Source organism: Camelus ferus, chromosome 13 (genome assembly GCF_009834535.1).
Source record: "Camelus ferus isolate YT-003-E chromosome 13, BCGSAC_Cfer_1.0, whole genome shotgun sequence".
NCBI classification, from domain to species: Eukaryota; Metazoa; Chordata; class Mammalia; order Artiodactyla; family Camelidae; genus Camelus; species Camelus ferus.
In genome coordinates this window covers 28238825-28259768 of record NC_045708.1, presented here as the reverse complement: position 1 = coordinate 28259768, position 20944 = coordinate 28238825, and the positions used below count along the sequence as shown (strand labels likewise).

Below are 20944 nucleotides of genomic sequence, written 5' to 3'. Positions count from 1 at the left end.
ACCCCAAAACTTAATGTTTAAAACAACAAAAATGCATCATTTTTCATGATTCTGTGGGATTAGCTGGGCTCCGCTGGGAGGTTTTAGTGCTTCATGTGCTGTTGGCTGGGATCATTTACCCAGCTGCATCCCACTGGAAACTGGGCTGGGGCTGGGACAGTAAGATGGCCTTATTTATATGCCTGGTAATTGATGCTGACAGTCGCCTGGGAAACCACTGTTCTCCACTGGCTTCTTACCCTCCGGGGTCTCTCTGCCTCACCATGTGGCCTTTCCAGGGGGATAGTCTAGACTTCTTTACATAGTAGCTGGCTCCCAAGAAGGCAAAAATGAAATCTAAAAGGCCTCTTAAGGCTTAAGCTTGGAAACTGCATAGCATTACTTCTACAGCATTCTATTATAACCAAAGCAAGTCAGAGGGAGACACTGGGTCAACTCAGATTCACCTCCACTTCTGGATGGGAGGTGTCCAAGTCACATTGCCAAAGGGCAGGCAGGATTGGAGAGAGTTTGGGGCCATCTATGGAAACAATCTACCAAGCCTGGAGAAGTGCAAGTCTAAATGCACTCCCCCAATCCTAAAACTTTTTATTATTATTATTTCCCCTTTCCTCCCAAATAAGGTTTGGTTAGTTCCTCCCAGGACACAGTGGAGGCTAGGCAGATCTTCCCACTCTGTACCCCAATCCCAGTGAGATATCCTCCAGGCTAAGCCAGTATTTTCTCCTGCTGCTCCCACCTACCTGTGCACACTTCCAGGCACACACAGAGATGCCCCATGTGGGCTTCATGGCCTGTGCCTTGGAATAGGCGGCATTAGTGCCTGCACTCCAGACTTTAAGCCAAAGAGGACAATGTCCTAGAACTCCAAGATGGTGGTCCGAGATTCTTCAGTTTCCCTGCTCTTTTTCTACCTACCTTCAGTTTAGCCGCTTCATGGCCTGTAAACTAACCATGCTTAGAAGGTGGGACCTGGGAGTGCGCGCCACCTATTGGCCATCAAGGGGCCAGCAGGAACGAGGATTCAGAGTCCTCGAGAGTCCCTGAGAGTCCCTCTGGTCAGTGTCCCCCGCCACGAGGAGGGGAGCCTGCTCTTGCCACCGACTTTAAGGGCCCCTCCGCCTTGGTGGGGAAGAGTTGCCCGGCTGGGCCCTCCCCTGTGCCCCCGGCTAGAAGCAGGCTCTTGCTAGTGGATGGAGCTGTCCATTCAGCTCTTCCCCCTCAGCGAATGGACTAGGGTCTGAAGGAAGGGGACGCCGCTCAGTCTCAGGGTCCTGGGATCAGAGGGGAAAGACGAGAGGTAGCTTTTGTTTTGGGAGCGGGGGCGGTGGCGGCTAGCTTTTCATTTTCTCCTTTGGAGATCACCACCCTGGGGAAAAATTTGTCAAGCTTCCTCTCTCTCGGTGCCCTGGAGGGCCTGCGAAGAACACGATCCCCGCAATCTCGAGTCCACTGCGGCCCGCAGGTCGGGCTTCAGGCCCCCTCCTCCTGCGAGCCCGAAGGTCCAAGCCCCCATTCACTTCGAGCGTGGGCGGGTCGGAGCTCAGCTGTTCCGAAATACACACCCACCGGCAACAGCAGCAACACACCGGCGAGCGACAGGGCGAGTTGAGCACCCCAGCGCCCCACCCCCAACCCCGCCCGCACGCGCACTCTCCCCGCCGCTGCCCGCCCCCTTCTCACTGCCGGGACGCGCCTCCCTCCCGCAGACCAGCCCCGCCGGCTCCGCTGTCCGCCGCCGCCTGCTCCGGCCCGACCGAGTCAGAGCCGGAGCATGGAACCCGAGGAGCCCCGGGAGACCCGAGAGGCCGGGCCGGGGGCAGAGAGCGCCGCGGCCCCGCGCTGGGAGGAAGCCAAGACTTTCTACGACAACCTCGCGCCCAAGAAGAAACCCAAATCGGTAAAGGCAGAGCATGGGTATGGGGGAAGGCTGGTGGGATGATCACCGGGAGAGGGGTCGTCAGCCCTCTGGAGAGGGACCCGTGGTGCCCCTCCGAGAAGGGCACCTCTGCAGCACCAGAACACACCAGGCCGTTGGCGCTGGCTTGGGTTTATTCTGGGAGCTCCGCTCGGGATTTTTCTCCCCCGGGGTTCGGGTTCCACGCCAGATCCCCCTCCCCCACACTGTCATCAGGGCCCAGCTCCGGGCCGCGGCCCAGCCCCTCCCCGCTGGGGCAGCCTGGAGCGCATGGACAGCACTTGTTGGCAAAGCCGGTCCGCTGCGCCTGAGGGAGCGCCCTGGGCTCAGGTAACCCAACTCTGAAGACCCGGCTCCTTGCTGTGCGCTCCGGTGTCTGCCATCCGGGCACCAGGCTTCGGACCCAAGCATCTGCGTTTGGGGACTCGGAGTCCTACCCTCCCCGCATCTTAAGGAAAAAAAAAAAACAAAAAAACAAACTGCACTGGGATCTGCGCTCAGGGCTCTGCGTCCCTGGTTCTGGGGTCCCAGCGCTGGACTATATGCTCCAGGTCCGGGCTCTGCTCCCCTCATAGGCTCGCTGACATCAACGTTTCCGCGACCCGCGTGGTCGTCTCAGTCCTCCGGTACTCACACAGAGCGGAAATCTCCTCTCCCCATTGGACAAGTTCATGATGCCCTGGTTGGTCCCTGGGCCTTGCTCACTCCAGCTTCCCAGATCTCAGAGCCTGGGATAGGGATGGAGGATAGAAGCTGGCTCTGAGCATCCTCCAAAGAACTCCAGCTTGACCTTAAAGCATCCTGCTGCTTCCATCAAAGACCCTTCCCATGAGGCCCACCTTGTCAACAGTCATTCCCTGCAGCATCTCCAGTCCTGCTTAGCACTGGGGATTGAGAGATGAATTAAGCTGAGTCCCTGCCTCAGGAGCTCACAGAGACCCTGGACGTGGTGAGTGCTCAGGTGAAAGACCCTACTGGGAGCTTAAGGGAGGGAGTGGCTGTCAACTAAGGAAGGCTTTTAAAGGTGGTGTTTGAGCTGACCTTAAAGCCTGAGTAGGCAGGCTTTCCAAGGCAGAGAGGGAAACAGGATGGGTAAAAGGCGCGATGATGTCTTTGAAACTGAGTGAGAGAATGCAGGATCTTTAGGAGAAGGGTTGGAGAGAATGCCGGTGACCTACAGAAGGCCTTGAGTGCCACAGTAAGGAGTCTGGACCTTATTCAGTAGGGTCACAGGTCTTAAAACTAGGCTCCATGAAGCCCCATGTTTCAGGGGGTCTGCACACATGTGAAGTCAATTCATTTTCTTTCTTCCCCAAACTATTTTTAAAAATTATTTATTTATTTAGTGGGTTTTTTTGGGGGGGGGGTAATTAGGTTATTCATTTAACTTTTTTTTTTTTATAGAGGTACTGGGAATTGAATCCAGGATCTCATGCATACTAAGCATGTGCTCTACCACTGAGCTATATCTTCCCCCCTCAAACTATGTTTTAAACAAGTAAAAATATGTAATAAAACTCAACTCACTCAAAGGTGTTTTTGGACATTTTAGCACCTTGGAGACTTATAACATATTAACTAATGTTACAAGTTGATTTTTTATTTTATTAGCAAACCTCAGTATGAAGCTTTTCCTGTGATTTGTTTTAACAGAACAGTAGTATCTTGAGATTGCCGAAAATTGTTGCTGTGTCTCCTGAAATTTGTGGTTTAAAATAGAACAAAACAAAAAACCTCTTACCATTTGCAACCACTTATTGGTGTGAATCGGGGTGTTCTCGATGCTATGCAAAAACCGACAAACGCAGAAACAAATTGACTAGATGATGAAGCTTAAATCTGCCCTGGCCTCCTAAACCCCTAGTTTCAAATCTGTCATCGCCCAAACAACTGTGTTGTTTTCTTTGGTTGACATTACAATAAACATATTGTAAACATGTAATACATTTGAATTTGTAAAGTAAATTTATACCAGTAAAATATAGTACTATATGGTTTACATATTGGGGTTCCCCTCAGTTCATTTGCAAAAAATGTCAACCTACTTTAAAAAGTATATAAAAACTATTACGGAGCTATTGTAAGATTTTTCAACAAAGGATTAACTTGGTCCATTTTACCAAGGGTGTGTGGTGGTGAATGGGTTGGAGAGGACGCATCTGGCAGCAGGCAGATCAGTGAGGAGGCTGGTCCCTGCCTGAGAAGGAAGCTGGGCTAATGTCACCACCTGGGGGATGGAAAGGAGGGTTTGGACAATGGGGATGAGGGTGGTGAGTGGAGCACAGGAATCTGTTTCCTCTCCAAGCACCAAAGAACCTGGGGGCTTGGGCCCAGTCATCAGTTATGACCGCTCGGTCCGCCCCGACCCTGGCTGTTCTCTGGAAGGCAAGGAGACTGGTGGCTTCCCAGCCCCTACTCCTTCCTGCAGTAGCCCCTCCCCCCACAGGCTATTTCGGGGTCTTTGGGCCTCCTGGGCCCCATTAGGGCCTGGCCTAGGGTTATTCTCATCCCCAGGAGCCTGAATGAAATATTTAGCCTCTGAAGGTCTATAAGAGGCCCTCACCTCAGGAGGTCAGGTGACTTTTTCAGTCTAGACCTGTCTGGTTCCTCTCTCCTCCAGCAGCCCTTCTCCCTTTAAGTCCTTCTAGAAATAATAGCTTTTGGCTATGCTCCTATCTTGGGCCCAATACTAGAATCACGTCGGCCTAAATGAGAGCTCCCCAGGCAGGCTGGGTGGGGCTAGGCTGCCCTCCATTATCCTTCCACCCCTGTCCCCCCAAACCAGAATAATAGCTGGGCCCCCCAACCCAGCCCAGTGGAAGCAGAGAGAGCTGGCAGGACCCTGGCTCCCTGGAGCCCAGTGTTCCCAGGCTGAGTCCCTGGTCTGGGGTAAGGGGCTTTCTGACCGAAGACTCAGTCTGGCATCTGGGCTTCTTTCTGATTTCTGGAGGAACTGGTGGCCCCGTCTGCAGTGAGGTCCAAGAGGGTCTCTAAGTGCCTGGCTTCTCCCCAGCTCTGACCAGCCTCTTTCGCCTGTTCTTCGCCTCTGCCTGGAGCCAGGACAGGCCTCTCGTCTCTCCCAGCTGGGATCCGTATTTCCCACAGCAGCTGACTCCCTCCATGCCCTTAGACTCCTCTTCACTTGTACAGTGTCAGAGCAGGCTGAGCGGGGAAGCAGGGTCCTTCCTGAGGACCTCCATTCTTGGGGGAAATGAGAGCCCTGCCCTTAGAACCTCAGTCTGAGGACATGGTGCCCCTCACCATTTCTCCCAAATCTGGAAAGGAAAGGCCATGTGTAGAGGGAGTGTCCCAGGGCACTACCTGAAGTAGTGGGGGTTGAGGTCTTCTGGGAGTGATTGGAGGGGTATATGGTGGGGAGGGGGGTTCTACTGTGTAGACAGAGACCAGACTAGAGGCTGGAGACTTGAGATCCTATCCTGGATTTGCCTTGACTTTCCTGTATGACCTAGAGTAATACTCAGCCCCTCTCTGGGCCTATTTCCCCATCTGTAAACAGGGAAGTGGAGACTCCTGGGACCAAGGCAGCTGGGATATTTTTCTCACAATGGCCAGAGGTGGGATGGGATGGGGTCTGGGCAGGTCAGCCAGAGGAGGCCCAGAATGAGGCAGTCTGGCAGGGACTGTGAGACAGAAAGTGAGAAGCGAGACCTTGGCTGGCTGCCTGGGCTGGAGCGGCCGGCTTGGGAACCTGCCTGAAGGGGTTGGGAGGGTAGTTGGCTCTCTGTCCTTGAAGGGGTGATGGGCCTGTCCCTGGGGCAATAACCCAGGGGAGCGAGGCAAGCTCAGCTCCTGCTCTGAAGGCCAACAGGCTTCCTGGGTTTATAAGAGTGGGTCTGCCCGCTCCTCCAACCATACCCTTAGCATCCCTGGCCATCCCTCTACACCCCTTTTCTTTAACTTTCCCTTGCTTCCTTCCTCCTCACTGTGGCTGAGGGGGCTGGATGGTACCCAGCCCAAGGACACACAGACACACGGGGGAACCTGGCAGCTGGGAGAGGCACTTGGGCTGAGCCCCAGAGGACAGACACCTGTTCTGCCAATGCCTTATCTCACCCTGCTGGCCCTACACACCATCTTGATTGGAGTAAAAGTCAAATGCGAACTGAGGTCTGCCTCATGAACTTGGGGACTCTTTGGTCTTCCATTCTTACTTTGAAATTCTAAAGTTTCATTAGCCACTAGCCATTCATAGATACTAAAATTTAAATTGATTAAAATTAAATACAATTAAAAATTCAGTTCCTTTGTCTCACTGGGTCACATTTAAGTAGCTCCCTAGTCACATGCAGCCACATGGAGAGACAGAGAGCACCAGGTATTTCTGTTATCACAGAAAGGTCTATTGGACCGTGATCTTCAAAAGGATGCACAAATCTCTGCCTTGGGCGTACATCACAAGCCCCATAGGGGGAGGGATCACACCTGTATGGTTTCCTGCCATGTCCCCAGCATAGTGCCTGTCACATAATAATCACTCAATGTTGTCAACTGATCGGGACCCAGGATTGACTCTAGAGAGGCAATGGGGTTGAGTGTATGGCCCACAGGGCTCTCAGGAGCAGGCCCAAATGTGAGGTCCATTTTTGAGTCCTGCCCCCAACTTGAGCACATTTCCTCATCTGTAAAGTGGGAACCGTGGTCCCAGGGCTGCTCAAGTCACAGACATGTGGTGGGACTCCGGGTGTCTGTGAGGCCCTTGGGGACCCACATTCTGGTCCTCCCCAGGGATTATGAAGGGTCCAGCTGCTGCCAGTGTTGGCGTTCCCCTCTCCTCATTCCTCTGGAGGTGCTGAAGGAGTTCTGAGTGCCCCCAGGGGCCCTGAAAGGCCTTCTACAATCTAGCACCTGCCTACTCTTCCAAACTCAACTGTACTTATATCCCCAAAGCTCTGCTCACCTTTGTGAAGGCCAGTGCATGTGCACACCCCCTCATGCCTTCCTTCATCCCGCTCCTCCTTCAAGGCTCTGCTGAAATGTCTCCCTCTCCCGTGACAACTTCCTCTGAGCCCTGGACATTGAGACTTTGCTTTCACTTGTGTTCTAGCACTCATTTCAGTCCCCTTTGCCTCTCTGCTTACCCATCTTTCTCCCCTATCAGCCTGTGACTCTGAGGTCGAGAGCCAAGTCTCTACCAGGACCATTCCCAGGCAGAGCCCAGGTGCTGAGCACAAAGAACCAATGAATGTTTGTCAAATTTGCATCAACCAAAACAATATTCTCTGAGCTTGTACTGTATATATCAAGCAATTGAACAGTTGAGGGCACTGCAGTGGAGTTTCTAGTTCATGTTAAATTTGTCATGGCAAATACTGTTTCTCATTAAAATACATTATTTAAAATGTTCAGAGACATTAACTATTTACTGAGCACTTACTATGTACTAGACAGAGTTCTGAGCACTAGAGATGCAATAAATGAACAGGATCATCCTGGTTCCTGCTCCCTGAGAGCTTAAGCCTGGCCCCTGCCTCCAGAACTCTGTCTGGAAATACAAGTAGTTAAGTAAACAATTATAATTTAGTGTTAAATTTTACTAAAAAAGAAATCCAAAGGAAAGGTAGCAAGCCCATGACTACAGGTAAGAGAAGGCTTCCTAGGGATGGCATTAGTTTGAGACCTGAAGGTTGGCTAGAAGTTAGGTGGATGGAGAGTCAGGGAAAGAGCAGATCACGCAGAGGAAACGTCATGTGCAGAAGCTCAGAGAAGGAGGGGAGGGTGTGCTTAGACATGAGAAAGTTCAGATAGAGCAAAGTGGGTTAACAGGAAGGGGAGAGTGGAGAGAGAGGTAGGGGTCTGTTGTAAAGGGCTTCCTGTTTCATACTCAAGGCTGCCGACCAAAGTGTGAGAAGAGTGGGCACCATTGAAAGTGGGTAAGAAGGGGCATGATCAGATCTGAGCTTGAGAAAAATCCCCTGACAACTATATAGACCCCAGATTGGAGGGGATGAGAGATGGTGATGGACTGGACCATGGTAGGGAAGACAGAAAGAAGTGGATGCATTCTAATGGAGTTGATAGGTTTTGGTGATTGAATGATGGGGGAAGGGAGTTGAGGAAGAAGGAAGACTTGAGGTTGAATTCTGGGCTTCTGGCCTAGGTGATGAGTGGATGGTGAGCATGAGGAATTGGGGAGGGGAGCAGGTTTGGGGGTGGAGAGAATGCTGGGACTTCAGCCTTGGGCATGATGAGTTTGAGTTTCTGTTAGTCAGCTGGGGCAGTTAGATATATGAGTCTGGAGCTCAGGAGAAAGATCTGGGCTGGAGACAGATGTTCTTATATAATGGTCATGTTTCTAGGAACATTTCTTCCTCAGGACATGTAGCTCTCATTTTATAATGGAAACCATCTTGAGCATCAGTTATACTTTGGGTGTACACACTATGTTCATTTTTCTGTTATGTCCAGACGGTCCAGGAGATTGCAAACGCCCCAGGGGCATGTGCCTCCTGTCAGATTGTCCTCCTCAGCAGGGAGCCATCATCTTCCTCATTTCCCAGCTGGGGCCTGCACGAAGGGTGCTGATCTAGGTCTGTTGCTGCCCAAGGCGGAGCTCCTTAGGCCAGAGGCTGGATCTGGGTCTTCTCCCTGTCCCCAGTCTCCAGTCCCCAGAGAGACTGGCACATGAGACCTGCCTCCTGAGGGACGGCCCTTTCCCCTGCACCCATGCAGCCCAAGCCTCAGAATGCGGTCACCATTGCCGTGTCCTCCCGAGCCTTGTTCCGCATGGACGAGGAGCAGCGGATCTACACGGAGCAGGGCGTGGAGGAGTACGTGCGCTACCAGCTGGAACATGAGAACGAGCCCTTCAGCCCCGGGCCGGCCTTCCCCTTCGTGAAGGTGAGGCGCCGCTCCACCACTGGCCACACAGCGCCTTCGTGGGCATTAGATTAAAGCGCCCCCACGGGTGTCTGAGTAAGGACAAGGGGTCCCCTCTGAGTAGATGCCACAGGAGCACAGCTTGGTGAGGTGGCAGCCATCGTGAGAAGACGAGGTCACCCCACCCTCTGGATTGATGCAGCCCCACGCCAGGCGACCAGCTTGGTATATGGAACATGGGCTGGGTTTTGGCTCCCACTCACCCATTTAGTGCCGCAGCCCTGGGCAATAATTAACCCACACAATGGCAGAGATTAGAAGATAGTTCGTGTCCACTGATCTTACCCCGAGCCTGGCCCCTGACCTCCCCTCCTCTCCCTGCTGTTGGATCCCAGCTTACCCTTCCTCCCCAACCCTGGATACCAACTCCAGGCATCAGTCCCTGGGGGTCTGAGCTGGAGGGTCCACTCTTCCATCCAGGCTCTGGAGGCTGTGAACAAGCGGCTGCGGGAGCTGTACCCTGAGAGTGAGGATGTCTTTGACATCGTCCTTGTGACCAACAACCACGCTCAAGTGGGGGTCCGTCTCATCAACAGCATCAACCACTACGGTGAGCATGTGGGTCTGGCCATGGCATGGCCCCTGCCAGACTCCCCGAGCGGGGGCCTCACCTCTGCAGGATGCAGGTATACCCATGAACCTCAAGCCCAGCCAGATGCTAGTAAACTGGCTCTTTCAAGAAAAAAAAAAAAAAAAAACAAACCAAAGAGCCCTGATTGTAGCACTGTTATCTTCAGGGTGTAAATATTCCAACCATAGCTGATGTCAAGCTACCCACAGTTGAACACTAACTGGCTCCAAAAATCCCTGGAAGTTTAACATCTGGCTCTTGCAAGCTAGTACAAGAATTGATATTTTTAACTTTCTTTCGGATATTTCATTGTTAGTGTAAAGAAATGCAACAGATTTTTGTGTGTTAATTTTGTATCCTGAATTCATTCATCAGTTCTAATAGCTTTTGTGTGGAACCTTTAGGGTTTTCTGTATAGGGTAGCATGTCATCTGCATATGATGACAATTTTACCTCTTCCCTTCCAATTTGAATACCTTCTATCTCTTTTCCTTGTCTGATTGCTGTGGTTAGGACTTCCAATACTAGGCTGAATAGAAGTGGTGAGAGTGGGCATCCTTGTCTTGTCCCAGACCTTAGCAGGAAGGCTCTCAGCTTTTCAATGTTGAGCATTATGTTGGCTGTGGGTTTGTCATAAATAGCTTTTATTATGTTGAGCTATATTCCCTCTACACACACTTTGGTGAGAGTCTTTATCGTGAATGCATGTTGAATTTTCTCAGATGCTTTTTCTGCGTCTATTGGGATGATCATGCGGTTTTTGTCTTTGCTTTTGTTGATGTGGTGTATCACATTGATTAAGTTGTGTATGAACCATCCTTGTGACTCTGGGATGAATCCAACCTGACTATGGTGTATGATCTTTTTTATGGGTTGTAAGATTTGGTTTGCCAGTTGGCATTTTTTAATCCTAATTGCTGGCAACAGGGATGATATTCAAAATATTTAACCCCCTTGTGACATAGGTGCCGAGGAATCAGGACAGGCACCACCTATGGTCCTGGGGCAGGGTCCTGACGGGCTCCCGCTGTGCCCTTCTATTGTGGATCCTCCTGAGTGAAGAGCTGGGGTAGAAATAGGGTGACTCAGTGAGCTCAGAGAAGCAGCCATTTACCAACAAACTACATTTTACAACCTGCACAGACATGGATACGAGGTGACTATCAGTCCAGGCTGGGAGAGAATCCGATTGGTCCAGCTTGGGTCAGGTGCCTGCCCCTGTCCAATTAGCCATGGCCAGGAGGGACCACAAGTCATGGCTGGGGACTCACTTTTGTAGTACTGTGATTCCCTGACAAGGGGATATTACTGGGAGCCAGGCAGTCCCTCCAGAGTATAAGGGATGGAGGGGCTCAGAGAGGGAGAATGCTGGCCTAAAACCACTCAGAATCACTCTGCTGCCCCACCAACACTCAGAACCAAGATGGCATCCATCGGACACGGAGAAACCACTCTGAGGTGCTGAGGGTTGACCCAGGCATCACCTGGGTACTCTCTACCTCCTCTCCAGACCTGTTCATTGAAAGGTTCTGCATGACAGGCGGGAACAGCCCCATCTGCTACCTCAAGGCCTACCACACCAACCTCTACTTGTCGGCTGATGCAGAAAAAGTACAGGAAGCCATTGATGAAGGTGAGTCAAACTGGGGAAGGAGAGTAGGAGGTCTGGCAAAGGGATTCCAGAGATGGGAGGCCTGGTCCTAAATCTCTGAGCAGGTGCTAGGGGTTGCCATAGTAACTGGAAGGGGAGTACCTTCCTTAATTCCTACAACCTGCCCTATAAATTCTGAGAACCCCAAGCTGAATGCTACTGGCAGGTTTCTTCATCAACCAACAATATATTCACTTTTCTCTTCCTCTTTCATGAGGTCTCCTGACTAGAAGCCTGGCCTTTCTCCCCGCTGATGCCTTATTTCCCTGAGCTGCTTGGGGCTCCAAGAGGCTCTCCTTCTTCTTCTTCTTCTTTTTTTTTTTTTTTTTTTTTTTGGAGCGGGAGGTAATTAGGATGTATTTATCTATTTATGTATTTTAATGGAAGTACTAGGGATTGAACCCAGGACCTCGTGCATCCTAAGCATGCACTCTACCACTGAACTATATACTCCCAGCTCCAAGAGGTTTTCTCTAACCAGGAACCAGAAGCCATTTCCCTAGACAGATATGCCCTCTGGTCAGGGCCTTGGCACTGGCCTGCGTGCGTGCCTCTATATGTCTATAGTTTAAGCTCAGGCTAGGGAGCAGGGGATGGTCAGGAGGGAGGTCCAGCCCAGGGTCAGGTGGTTCTGGTTTATGTTAGCTTGGTTCAGAGCTGAGGAGGTGCCTAGCCTGATGCCTAGGGCTTGGGCCTAATTATAGCACCCTTAGGCTAGTGAGGTTTCTGTGAGGCTGGCCACCGTTCATTTTATCTTGGTGCAGAGAAAGTGAGTGACTTGCCAGAATCAACGGCAAGAGATTAACTGAGGCCCAGCCAAGGTTGGGGCTCTTTCCTGGCTCCTCTGTAGATCTACATCGAGGGCCCGTGAGGAACTCCTGGAAGGACAGCAGGGGCCATGGGGACCCTTCCTTCCAGCTGGGACTGACATTCAACTGGTCCATAACAGCATAACCTTCCTAGATATTAAGCTATTGAAATTCCTCTGTACTGATTGTTAAATAGCTCCTGCCCTGAGTGCTTTGAGTGCCCCTCTGTTTCCTGGGACTCCCTCCCCTCCCAGACCTTCCCTCAAAGCAGCAACTAAACAGGAAACCCTGGCATAGGCCTGGGCCCTCAGAGCCTTACTCAAAGCAAAAGCCACTGTCTATTCTTGTTGGTCAATTTTGAACTATTCTGAATATTAGCCCTCATTAGCCTGGCCCTGAGTCCTGGGTGAGTAGGTGGGGCAAGGACAGCCTGAGATAGCCCTCTGTTGGCCCACAGGCAGCTGAGGCGTGTGTCTGGGGACCCCATTACCTAGATGGAGGCAGACAATGCTTGCCTCTCTCTGCCCAGGGATCGCAGCCGCCACCATCTTCAGCCCCAGCAGGGACGTGGCTGTATCCCAGAGTCAGCTGCGGGTGGCCTTCGACGGAGATGCTGTGCTCTTCTCGGATGAGTCGGAGCGCATCGTGAAGGCCCACGGGCTGGACAGGTTCTTTGAGCATGAGAAAGCCCACGAGAATAAACCTTTGGCCCAGGTGCTACACACACTTCCGGGACCCCTTGGGTGGAGCAAGGTTTCTCCTCAGAACCTGCCCTTGGCTGGAACCTGCAGTCCAGAACCAAACCCCAAACTGGACCCAGAATCCAGCCAGGTCCCCTCCTTAGACCTGCAGCCCTCCTCCCTCTCACTTGACCCCTCAGTGAGCTTCTACCCTGACTTTGAGCCCCCATCCCCCTCACTGCAGTCCTACCCGCATCCTCTCTCTAAGCTCGCATCCCCTCTCAAAGCCTCCACCCTCTTTCTGAGGTCTCCATCACTTCTCTAAAGTTCCCATCCCTTTCTGAAGGCCTCACCCTCTCTTTCTGAAGCTGCCATCCTCTCTCCAGAACCCTGTCCACTCTCTAGGATTTCCCCCACCACTCTGAGAGTGTTCCCACCCTCTCAAGAAGCCCGTGTTTCCCTCACTGGAGAAAAGGAAGGGCTGAGCTGGCACGCCTTATCGGGGCAGGGAGACCAGCTGGTGTGGTGGCCGGGAGAGCCCTCTGTTTAGGGCCACACCAGCACTTCCCACTTCCTGCCATCCATCCTTTGGCCGGAGGCGCAGGGACCCTCGCTCCCCCTCAAACTGCTCGGAGTCTCCCTGAGAGCAGAATACACCCTAGAGCCTGGTGGAAATTCCCTGAGGTGGGACCTGCTGGGATTCTCCAGCCCTCCTGGGAGCCCTATCTGTGCTTTTAACAAAAATCTCGGTGCTCAGTAACCCAGAGCCCCTCTCTGCCAGAACTCAGCTGGCTTCAGGTGTGACCCCTCAGTATTCATTTCACTTCTCTCATTGGCTGCCTCCGAAATCCTTGGGAACCCAGAGCAAAACAGTTTTTCCACCAAGTGGTAGGCAGAGCCCCAGGGGACTGTTGCTGGCTCCAGGTCACCCAGCAAGTGAGGGGTCTCCAAGATTAGAAGCCCACACTTCCTGATTTCCAGCTGCCCTTACTGTGTTCTTCCTCATCATCGCCTGGTTCTTTATTCACATGACCTCATGACGCTTCATTGTTCCGGGCACCATAGAAAGTAAATCCTTTCCCTGGCCCTGCAGAGCTGGAGCAGGACACCCTGAGCCACCTGTGTGCCCCCAGGGCAAGCTCGATATTCGGCAGTGACACATTGGTCCATCTGTCCCAGTTGTTTGCAGCTGGAGTCCATTCTGATGGAAGGGCGCCCAAGCCAGAGTCACTAAATATTTTTAATATCCTCCCTGCTGACGAACACAAAGGCCACAGTTACAGAGCTGCAGGACAGACACCCATGGACCTGGTGGGCTGCTGTAGTAACAGTGGCCCTGGTATGGTTATTCTGACACAGGCATGCCCAGTCACAGCTGTATGACACCCAGACTGTCCCAAGTGCCTACAGTCTCACGGATGCACAATGGTGGCCCAAACAGGCATAGCAGACCTGAGAGGTGAAGGGATCCTGAGAAGCTCCCTCATCCTACACACCAAGACACTAGTGCTTTGGGGAGGAGCCCAGCTGGAGAGGGGCCACATGTTTGGGAGAGTGGTGAGTTCATGGTGTTCCTTTGCCTTCCCGTAGGGCCCCTTAAAGGGTTTTCTGGAAGCACTGGGTAGGCTGCAGAAGAAGTTCTACTCCAAAGGCCTGCGGCTGGAGTGTCCCATCCGCACCTACTTGGTGACGGCTCGCAGTGCAGCCAGTTCTGGGGCCCGGGCTCTCAAGACCCTGCGCAGCTGGGGCCTGGAGACGGATGAGGCCCTGTTCCTGGCGGGAGCACCCAAGGGCCCCCTCCTGGAGAAGATCCGCCCACATATCTTCTTTGATGACCAGATGTTCCATGTGGCTGGGGCTCAGGAGATGGGCACAGTGGCTGCCCACGTGCCTTACGGCGTGGCACAGACACCCCGGCGGACTGCACCTCCAAAGCAAGCCCCATCTGCCCAGTAACTGGGCCACCAGCTTCACTGGCCCACGTTGCTCCCTGTCTTCCATGTCACCACCCTGCCCTCCTGCATGTCTGCCCTCATCCTTGGGATTGAGGTACTTGTAGGAAATTATGCAGACAGGGCCAGCACTCTCACCGGCCCTCCTTTTGGGCAAACACTGTGCCATGCTCCTGGCGAGGGAAATAAGACAGCAGAGTAGCTGGGTTGCAGGGGGAAGCTGATGGGGCTGATGAGACTGAGAGTGGGAGGGGCAGAGCAGCCAAGATGCTTCAAAACAGGCTTGGGCTAAAACTAGCTCAGTGTGATGCAAGGAACACTGCTTTGAGAGATAAGGGATCTGGCTTCTAAGCTCCGTCCTGGCATTGACTGCATGACTCCCCTTCATGGGCCTCAGTTTCTCCATCTTTTAGGTAGGTTTTCAACTCTCCTTTAGCTAAAGAAGCTTGGTTTTATAAGATCACACTCTTTGAAGGAAGCATTCTGTGCCAGGGCTGCTACTGGGAGATGTGACACCTTTTGCACAAATTCCAGAAGTATGCTGTCTCTAGAATGAATCATGAAAAGACAGGCCTTTGTCTGGGCTGACCCAGACCACACTGGGGTACACAGCTTACTTAGCAGGATGTAGGCAGGATTTCAGCCCCAACTGGCTCCTCAGCCCAGAGGCCTTTGTCAAATGGGCAAGATGCACAGTCATCCACAGCAGCCGTACCTATAATTTGACGCATTTGGAGACCCCTGGACAAGATGACCTATCTGCTTCCTGCGATCCCCTAATCTGAGTCATCAAGATCAGATTCCTGGTGCAGGGTTAGTGAAAGGAGGGAGGGAGTGACTTTAACCTGCCCGCAAACTCTCTTCCGGCCAGCAGGGGGCACTGCAGGCTCTCCCTGGGAAGGAGCTGTAGTGGGCCTGCGCAGCGCTTCCTGTAATTTTTGCCTTTTAGCCAAAGTTCAGTTGTTCCTGCCTGCCAAACCCCTCACCTCAACCCTCACTCCCTCAATTATTGCATCCTGCTGGGCTGCCAGGCAGCCCCTGCTAGAGGGGGAGAGGTGGAGAATTGGTGTTTGTCGTGAGCTCCAGTGCAGGGAAGACAGTTCAGTGGCTGAGGTGGGATATGGCCCAGGCTGAGCCGGAGGGAAGGCCTGCCTGGAGTGATGCAGGAAGTGTGCGGAGGTCTGGTCTGGGGCAGTGACCAGATAGAGAGGAAGGAGCTGAAAGGTGCACTAGCAAGATTCTCCAGCTACAGGACTGTGAGTGGAGGTAATGAGCTCTCCATCACTAGGAGGCTGTGCAGGGGACTCCAGGATGAGGTGACCTCCCCCTGCGGTGCACTAATGAACTAACTCCCCGTCCTTGCAGGAGCCCCTGCAGCCTCTTTGTCACCACTTCCAAGGGAGCACTGTCACTGCTTGGTGAGTCAGCCTCCTCCTTTGCTGACCAGCCTGGCTCTCTCAGGAGGAGGGTGGGAGCTCCAACGGCTAGTCCCTCAGGAAGACCCAGAGGGGTGAGCAGACGCAGTGATGGGGACTGATTGCCCTGCTCCCCGAGGCGGGGGTGTGTGTGTGTGTGGAATCCTACCTGTAAGCAAGCACTTTATGAAGAAAGCCAAAGGTATTGTCAATGAAAAATTAATCAGTCGATCTAAGAAAGAAATGGAAAAATCTTATTTGAGCCAAATTTGAAGATGATAACCTGGGAAGCATCTCAGAAAGCTCTGAGAACTGTCCTGCCGGTTAGAAATCAAGGCACAGTTTTAAAAGTTTTTTGAGAGACAGGGCTGTACATCCAATGATGTATTATTGACAGTTTACATAATCCAGCTCTAAGCATCATCCTGGCAGGTCATGTGACCCCTTACAAGATCAAGAAGGAATGTTATCTTTTAAGGAGTTGTCCTGTTGATGCTGGGAGAATGTTGCTCTTTATGGCTGAGCAGGCATTCCTGCTGGTGGGGAGGTTTGGTCAAAAATGCATAATGCAGACACATAAAGCACAGTGTTGGGGAAGAGGAGGCCAAAAGGCAGAAAAAACATTTTTATGTTTAAATTTTTCTTGTCTCATCATAAAATATGAAATTTACTTTGCAGTATCATCAGAGGGCCCAGGAGCCTGGAGGTGTGTGCAGGAGAGCTGGAACACTTGTTGGGTCAGGAAAGGGGGTGACAGGCCACCTGGGGTCTGACCTTTGTCCTTGTGAGGACTCAGCCCAAGGTTTGATTGGGCAAAGGTTCTGGACAGTGTAAGGCCGGGTAGTAGTGTCAGAAAGATAATCCAGAAGGGAAAACAAAGTGAGAAGACTGAGATGGTTCTGGAAATGAGCAACAGTTTGGGTCAGAAGAGTCCAGGCTGGGCTTTCCCTCTCAGTGCTGGAGCCACCAAGGGGAAGGTCCAGGGGAGGAAGGCAAGACTGCGTGGGTGGCTGGGCAGAGGCGGCATTGCTGTTATCAGGGGAGGGCATGTGATGAGGACATCTTTGCACAAGTTCATTCCCACCCACAGCCAGGAGCCTTCTGGCAAGAGAGGAGGCCTCGGGGCAGAACCAAAGCTCCCAGCCCAGCCAGATATACAGCGTTTCCTAAGAAAAGCCTGGAGGAAACAAAGAGGAAGTGAGAGAGGGAACTTAACCCCAGTCACCCTTGATCTTGGCTGAGCCACACAAAGGCCTTCTGCCTCCCCTCCCCCTGGGGTCAGAATCACCCCTGGGCTGACCCTCCAGGGCTCACAGAGCCAGCTGGTAGCCATAAGATGCCTGCAAGACTGGGCACAACCAAGGCTCACTGCATGGCATCAGGCTACGTGACTGGCGTGGACAGGAGCCCTGGGAAGGCAGCACCAGATGTCACCTCATTAAGATGAACCCCAGGGATTCTGAGACCAAGAGGTCCTGCCCCCAGGGCCTGGTGATAAACACTGCTGATTCTTCCAGGTCTCTCAGGAAGCAGGAAAATATGATGTGAGAAGCAGCAAGATACAAGCCGTGGATTTCACTGGAACATCATTAATAGACTTGGACAGCCCTGGGCAGTGAGAGACACTAGGGTCCAAATTCTATTATTGAAACCATAAAAGAGCATTTGAGGCCTGGAAGACAGCTCTCAGTGGCTGGAATAAAAGGCCAGAAGTCCTGGGGGCAGGCTTAGGCAACTGCCAGACACACCTTCGGATTGTTTGAAGTGGTCAGGAGACATCCTGGGGACAAGAGCGCTGTTTATTGTATCACCAGGCAAATTATAAAGCCAAGTGAGCACTTAAGCCACAGACCCAACCGTGGCCTGCAGCACCATGGCAGAGGCCCCGGCTCCTGACACGCTGAACCAGAAGCATCGCAGCACAACGAGCCCCGCAGAACAAACACGTCCCAGGAGATGCTTGCCAACAAAGTCCCAGGCCCAATGGAAACTGCCACTTAGGAAAACAGAAGCCCGGTTACTAGGCGCTGGGACTACTAAGGTCCCTACGAAACAGCCCCTCCCCTTCCTGAGATCCCAATCAGAATGAGGGGGATGCAGTGGAAAACACCAGAAGTCAAAGCCAACAAGAAGTTTAAATCCAAGATGAATCCAGCATTCATGATATTCAACTGGCGTGCACCAGTCCAGTCGAACTGGTGATTAAAATACTGAAATGCTGCCATATGGTTGTCAACAGCGCTGGCCTGAGCCCCTGAGATCCCCTCTCCCCACCCCTGCCACGGTCTCAGCTGCCCCCTGGTCGCTCCATCTTCCCACGATCCAGTAAAAAGGACCTCTGGGAGGCTGTGCCAGAGTGATGGTCAGTGTCCACTCACTTTGGTCTAAAGGTGAAGTTAGTTGTCCAAATTCATACAACTAGTAAGTGGCAGCGGGAAGACTCAAGCTCATGTCTGTCTGACTCTGGGACTCAGGCTCGTAACTGTTTTGCCGTATGACCCATACACGTGCATAGAAAACAGCAAGAGAAGCTTCAGAGCAAAGGCGTTCACCTGACAGCCTGTTAACTGTTGACCCCCTGCATGTTAAAATGCTGTGATAGACTTGAGTGGGTACATCTTTACTATAGCTTCCTAAATTGCTAAGAGGAATTTAAATTAGGGCCAAACGTTTGCATAGCCGAAGCACCTCTTGACAACCTCAAGTTCTGTGGAACCCAGTTTGTATTGGGCTAACACTGGATTTAGCAAACTACGGTTCCTTAAGCCCAGTCTAGTCCACCACCTGCTCTGTAAAGTAACTTACTGGAATACAGCCATACCCATTTGTTTACGTATGTCTTTGGCTTTTGAACTACAACAACAGAGTTCAGTTGTTTCAACAGAGGCCAAGGAGCTGAAAATATTTCTCTGGCTCTTTGCGGAAAGAGTTTGCCGACCCCTGGGTTAAGGCATATATCCCTGGCCCACTCCTCAGTGGGACAGACGAGCCTACGTTCATCCAAGCATTTGCAGAGCGGGCAGCAGGAGGGTGCTCCGTGCCCACTGGCAGGCATTGTCAGGGGTTGCAGGCACTAACTGAGAACCTTGATGCTAAACACAGCAGACCCTTGGCATCTGAGGACTGAAGATTACAAGTTTTGACTATCTTTGAGTGACTCATGGCCGGTTGTAATATGAAACGTTGATGCACACGTTTGACTGGGGTGTGCTCTCCCAAGCTTCTGGGTGAGGGGCCAGGAGCAGGACCCCTGGCTAGGGCTGAGCCCAGCTGGCTGTCCAGCATCTGCTCAGCATGGCTCTGTTTTTGTCAGCTCGTGGTTGCCCTCATGGGGCCTCTCGGAAACTGACAAGTGCCCTTAGATGGATGGGCCTTAGCTGAATATTAGTTTTGGATGAACTGAAGTGATGTAAGTACTCAGATCTAACAAGTCATCCATATACTCTGTGGAAGCAAGAACATACTCTTCACGAAGGTGGTCCCAGCGAGGATTTTAGCTGGCTCAGAAGTTATTGATCAAGTCAGAGGTGAAACTCTGGTGCAAGGTGGAATGGCAGTTTTCTTGTGGTATGAAGGTGTGAGCAACAAACACACATACCCTCATGATGGAATTGTGGATCAGGAGAAACCTGCAGATTTAGGGACTGGCAACTGTGGCAGCAGTCCTACCTACAGAATGATTGCCGGCGCTATTCCACTGTGACACTCTTCTAGGCTAAGCCTAGATTTGGCTTCAGAATCCTTCTCAACCCAGCATTGCAGGCAGCCACTGCTGGTGGCTTGGAGTTGGCATGAAAGATGGAACACCTATTTTGCCATCCCTATTGGAGTTGGATATTGCTTTCCAAGGGGCATGCAAGGCTCTGAATGTTCATTCTCTGATGCTCTGATGCAACTCTGAGGATGCCAGGGTCTCACCCCACTCAAGCAGAACACAAAGAGGAGAGAGAATGGCATTCTGTGTTGGCAGCTTCCTTAGAAGGGGTGCCTGAGAAGCAGTGTCCAAGGTTTCACCTGGTCTTCAAAGTACAAATACCCTTTCCACCACTAGGTGGCACTGCAGGCCAACACGCCGTTGCTGGTGATAGTTCATGGTTTTATTCACTGGTAACTTTTCTCTCCTTCCATGTTCCTTGGTGCTGTCGTGGACTCTTGCAGGTAGCTTAGCCAAAAGGGACTTCAGGTGCTCTAAAAATGTTTGCTCAGCAGACCTGTGTGACAAGCTGATTGCTGTTACCAACAACCACTGTGACTGCATGTATGGACACACTCGTATGAGTGTGCAACAGAATAAAAACTGCATGTATGTTTATGTGGGTGTGTGTAATGGGGCAGATAACTCTGCTGATGACTCTGTGTGTGTGTGTGTACAGGATGGTTATCTCTGTTAACTATAGGTTCTGGGCCCCATATACTGGCTGCCAGCCCTGCTTCCAGGGACTAATTCTGGCCCTTGCTATCATCTCATGGGCATTTGCACATGTGCAGCATGTGGGCCTCTGAGGCCAGGCCCCTTATCTATCTCTCCAGCTTCTAGCCTCTGGCCAAACAAGGTCTTGACTCCTAACCCTCTGCCTTCCACTCCTTATCTCTGCAGCCTTGGGGACAAAGTGGTAGAATTGGGGTTACCCCTTTTGGCTGCACTTGCCTCACCATCTCCATTTGTTTCTTCCTTCCCCTTGACAGTCGCAAGGCCAACATGTACAGTTGGGCAGATTGTGCACCGCATAAATGCAGGTGGAGCCATTCATATCATGAGTGGTACCTCTTAAACACGTGTAAAACCTGCCAACTGTATGCAGCTGCCCTGATCATCTCATGGCCATGGCTAGGGAAGCTGCTTTCTTCCCTTTCCTCCTGGCCCAGGCCAGCCTAGACGGGGAGTCCTTCCTTTGCTTGGACGTTCTAGTCAGGCCCTTGGCCTTGACCAGGAAGTATCTTCCTGATAGGACATCCCCAACACTTTGGGACTCAAGTTATGAAAGTGAAATATAGCTGGTGAATTTTCAGTTACTGTGAAACAAACCAAAACTCTACAGATGGGGTCACTG

At 51.9% G+C, this 20944-nt stretch overlaps 1 protein-coding gene across 3 annotated transcripts; it reads left to right on the top strand.

Moving 5' to 3' along the window:
- Positions 1 to 1637: 1637 nt before the first annotated feature.
- Positions 1638 to 20201, top strand: NT5C1A (5'-nucleotidase, cytosolic IA). 3 transcript variants are annotated; one of them, XM_014562058.2, is made up of 7 exons: positions 1802 to 1900; positions 2494 to 2867; positions 8609 to 8776; positions 9236 to 9365; positions 10897 to 11019; positions 12376 to 12560; positions 14117 to 20201. In XM_014562058.2, the coding sequence occupies exons 3-7, from the start codon at positions 8663 to 8665 to the stop codon at positions 14480 to 14482; spliced, it is 918 nt and encodes a 305-aa protein (XP_014417544.1). In that variant the 5' UTR covers positions 1802 to 1900; positions 2494 to 2867; positions 8609 to 8662; the 3' UTR covers positions 14483 to 20201. The 3 variants fall into 3 exon arrangements, with proteins under 3 accessions (XP_032349810.1, XP_032349809.1, XP_014417544.1); XM_032493919.1 differs by lacking the exon at positions 2494 to 2867 and having other exon boundaries at positions 1638 to 1900; positions 10927 to 11019; XM_032493918.1 differs by lacking the exon at positions 2494 to 2867 and having other exon boundaries at positions 1646 to 1900.
- Positions 20202 to 20944: the final 743 nt, after the last annotated feature.

Bases quoted from the DNA above. Each gene is read 5' to 3' on its own strand.
- NT5C1A (XM_032493918.1), top strand. From the start codon at position 1,775: ATGGAACCCGAGGAGCCCCGGGAGACCCGAGAGGCCGGGCCGGGGGCA. The intron at 1,901-8,608 runs GTAAAGGCAGAG...GCACCCATGCAG, and splicing joins CCAAGAAGAAACCCAAATCG to CCCAAGCCTCAGAATGCGGT. The intron at 11,020-12,375 runs GTGAGTCAAACT...CTCTCTGCCCAG, and splicing joins ACAGGAAGCCATTGATGAAG to GGATCGCAGCCGCCACCATC.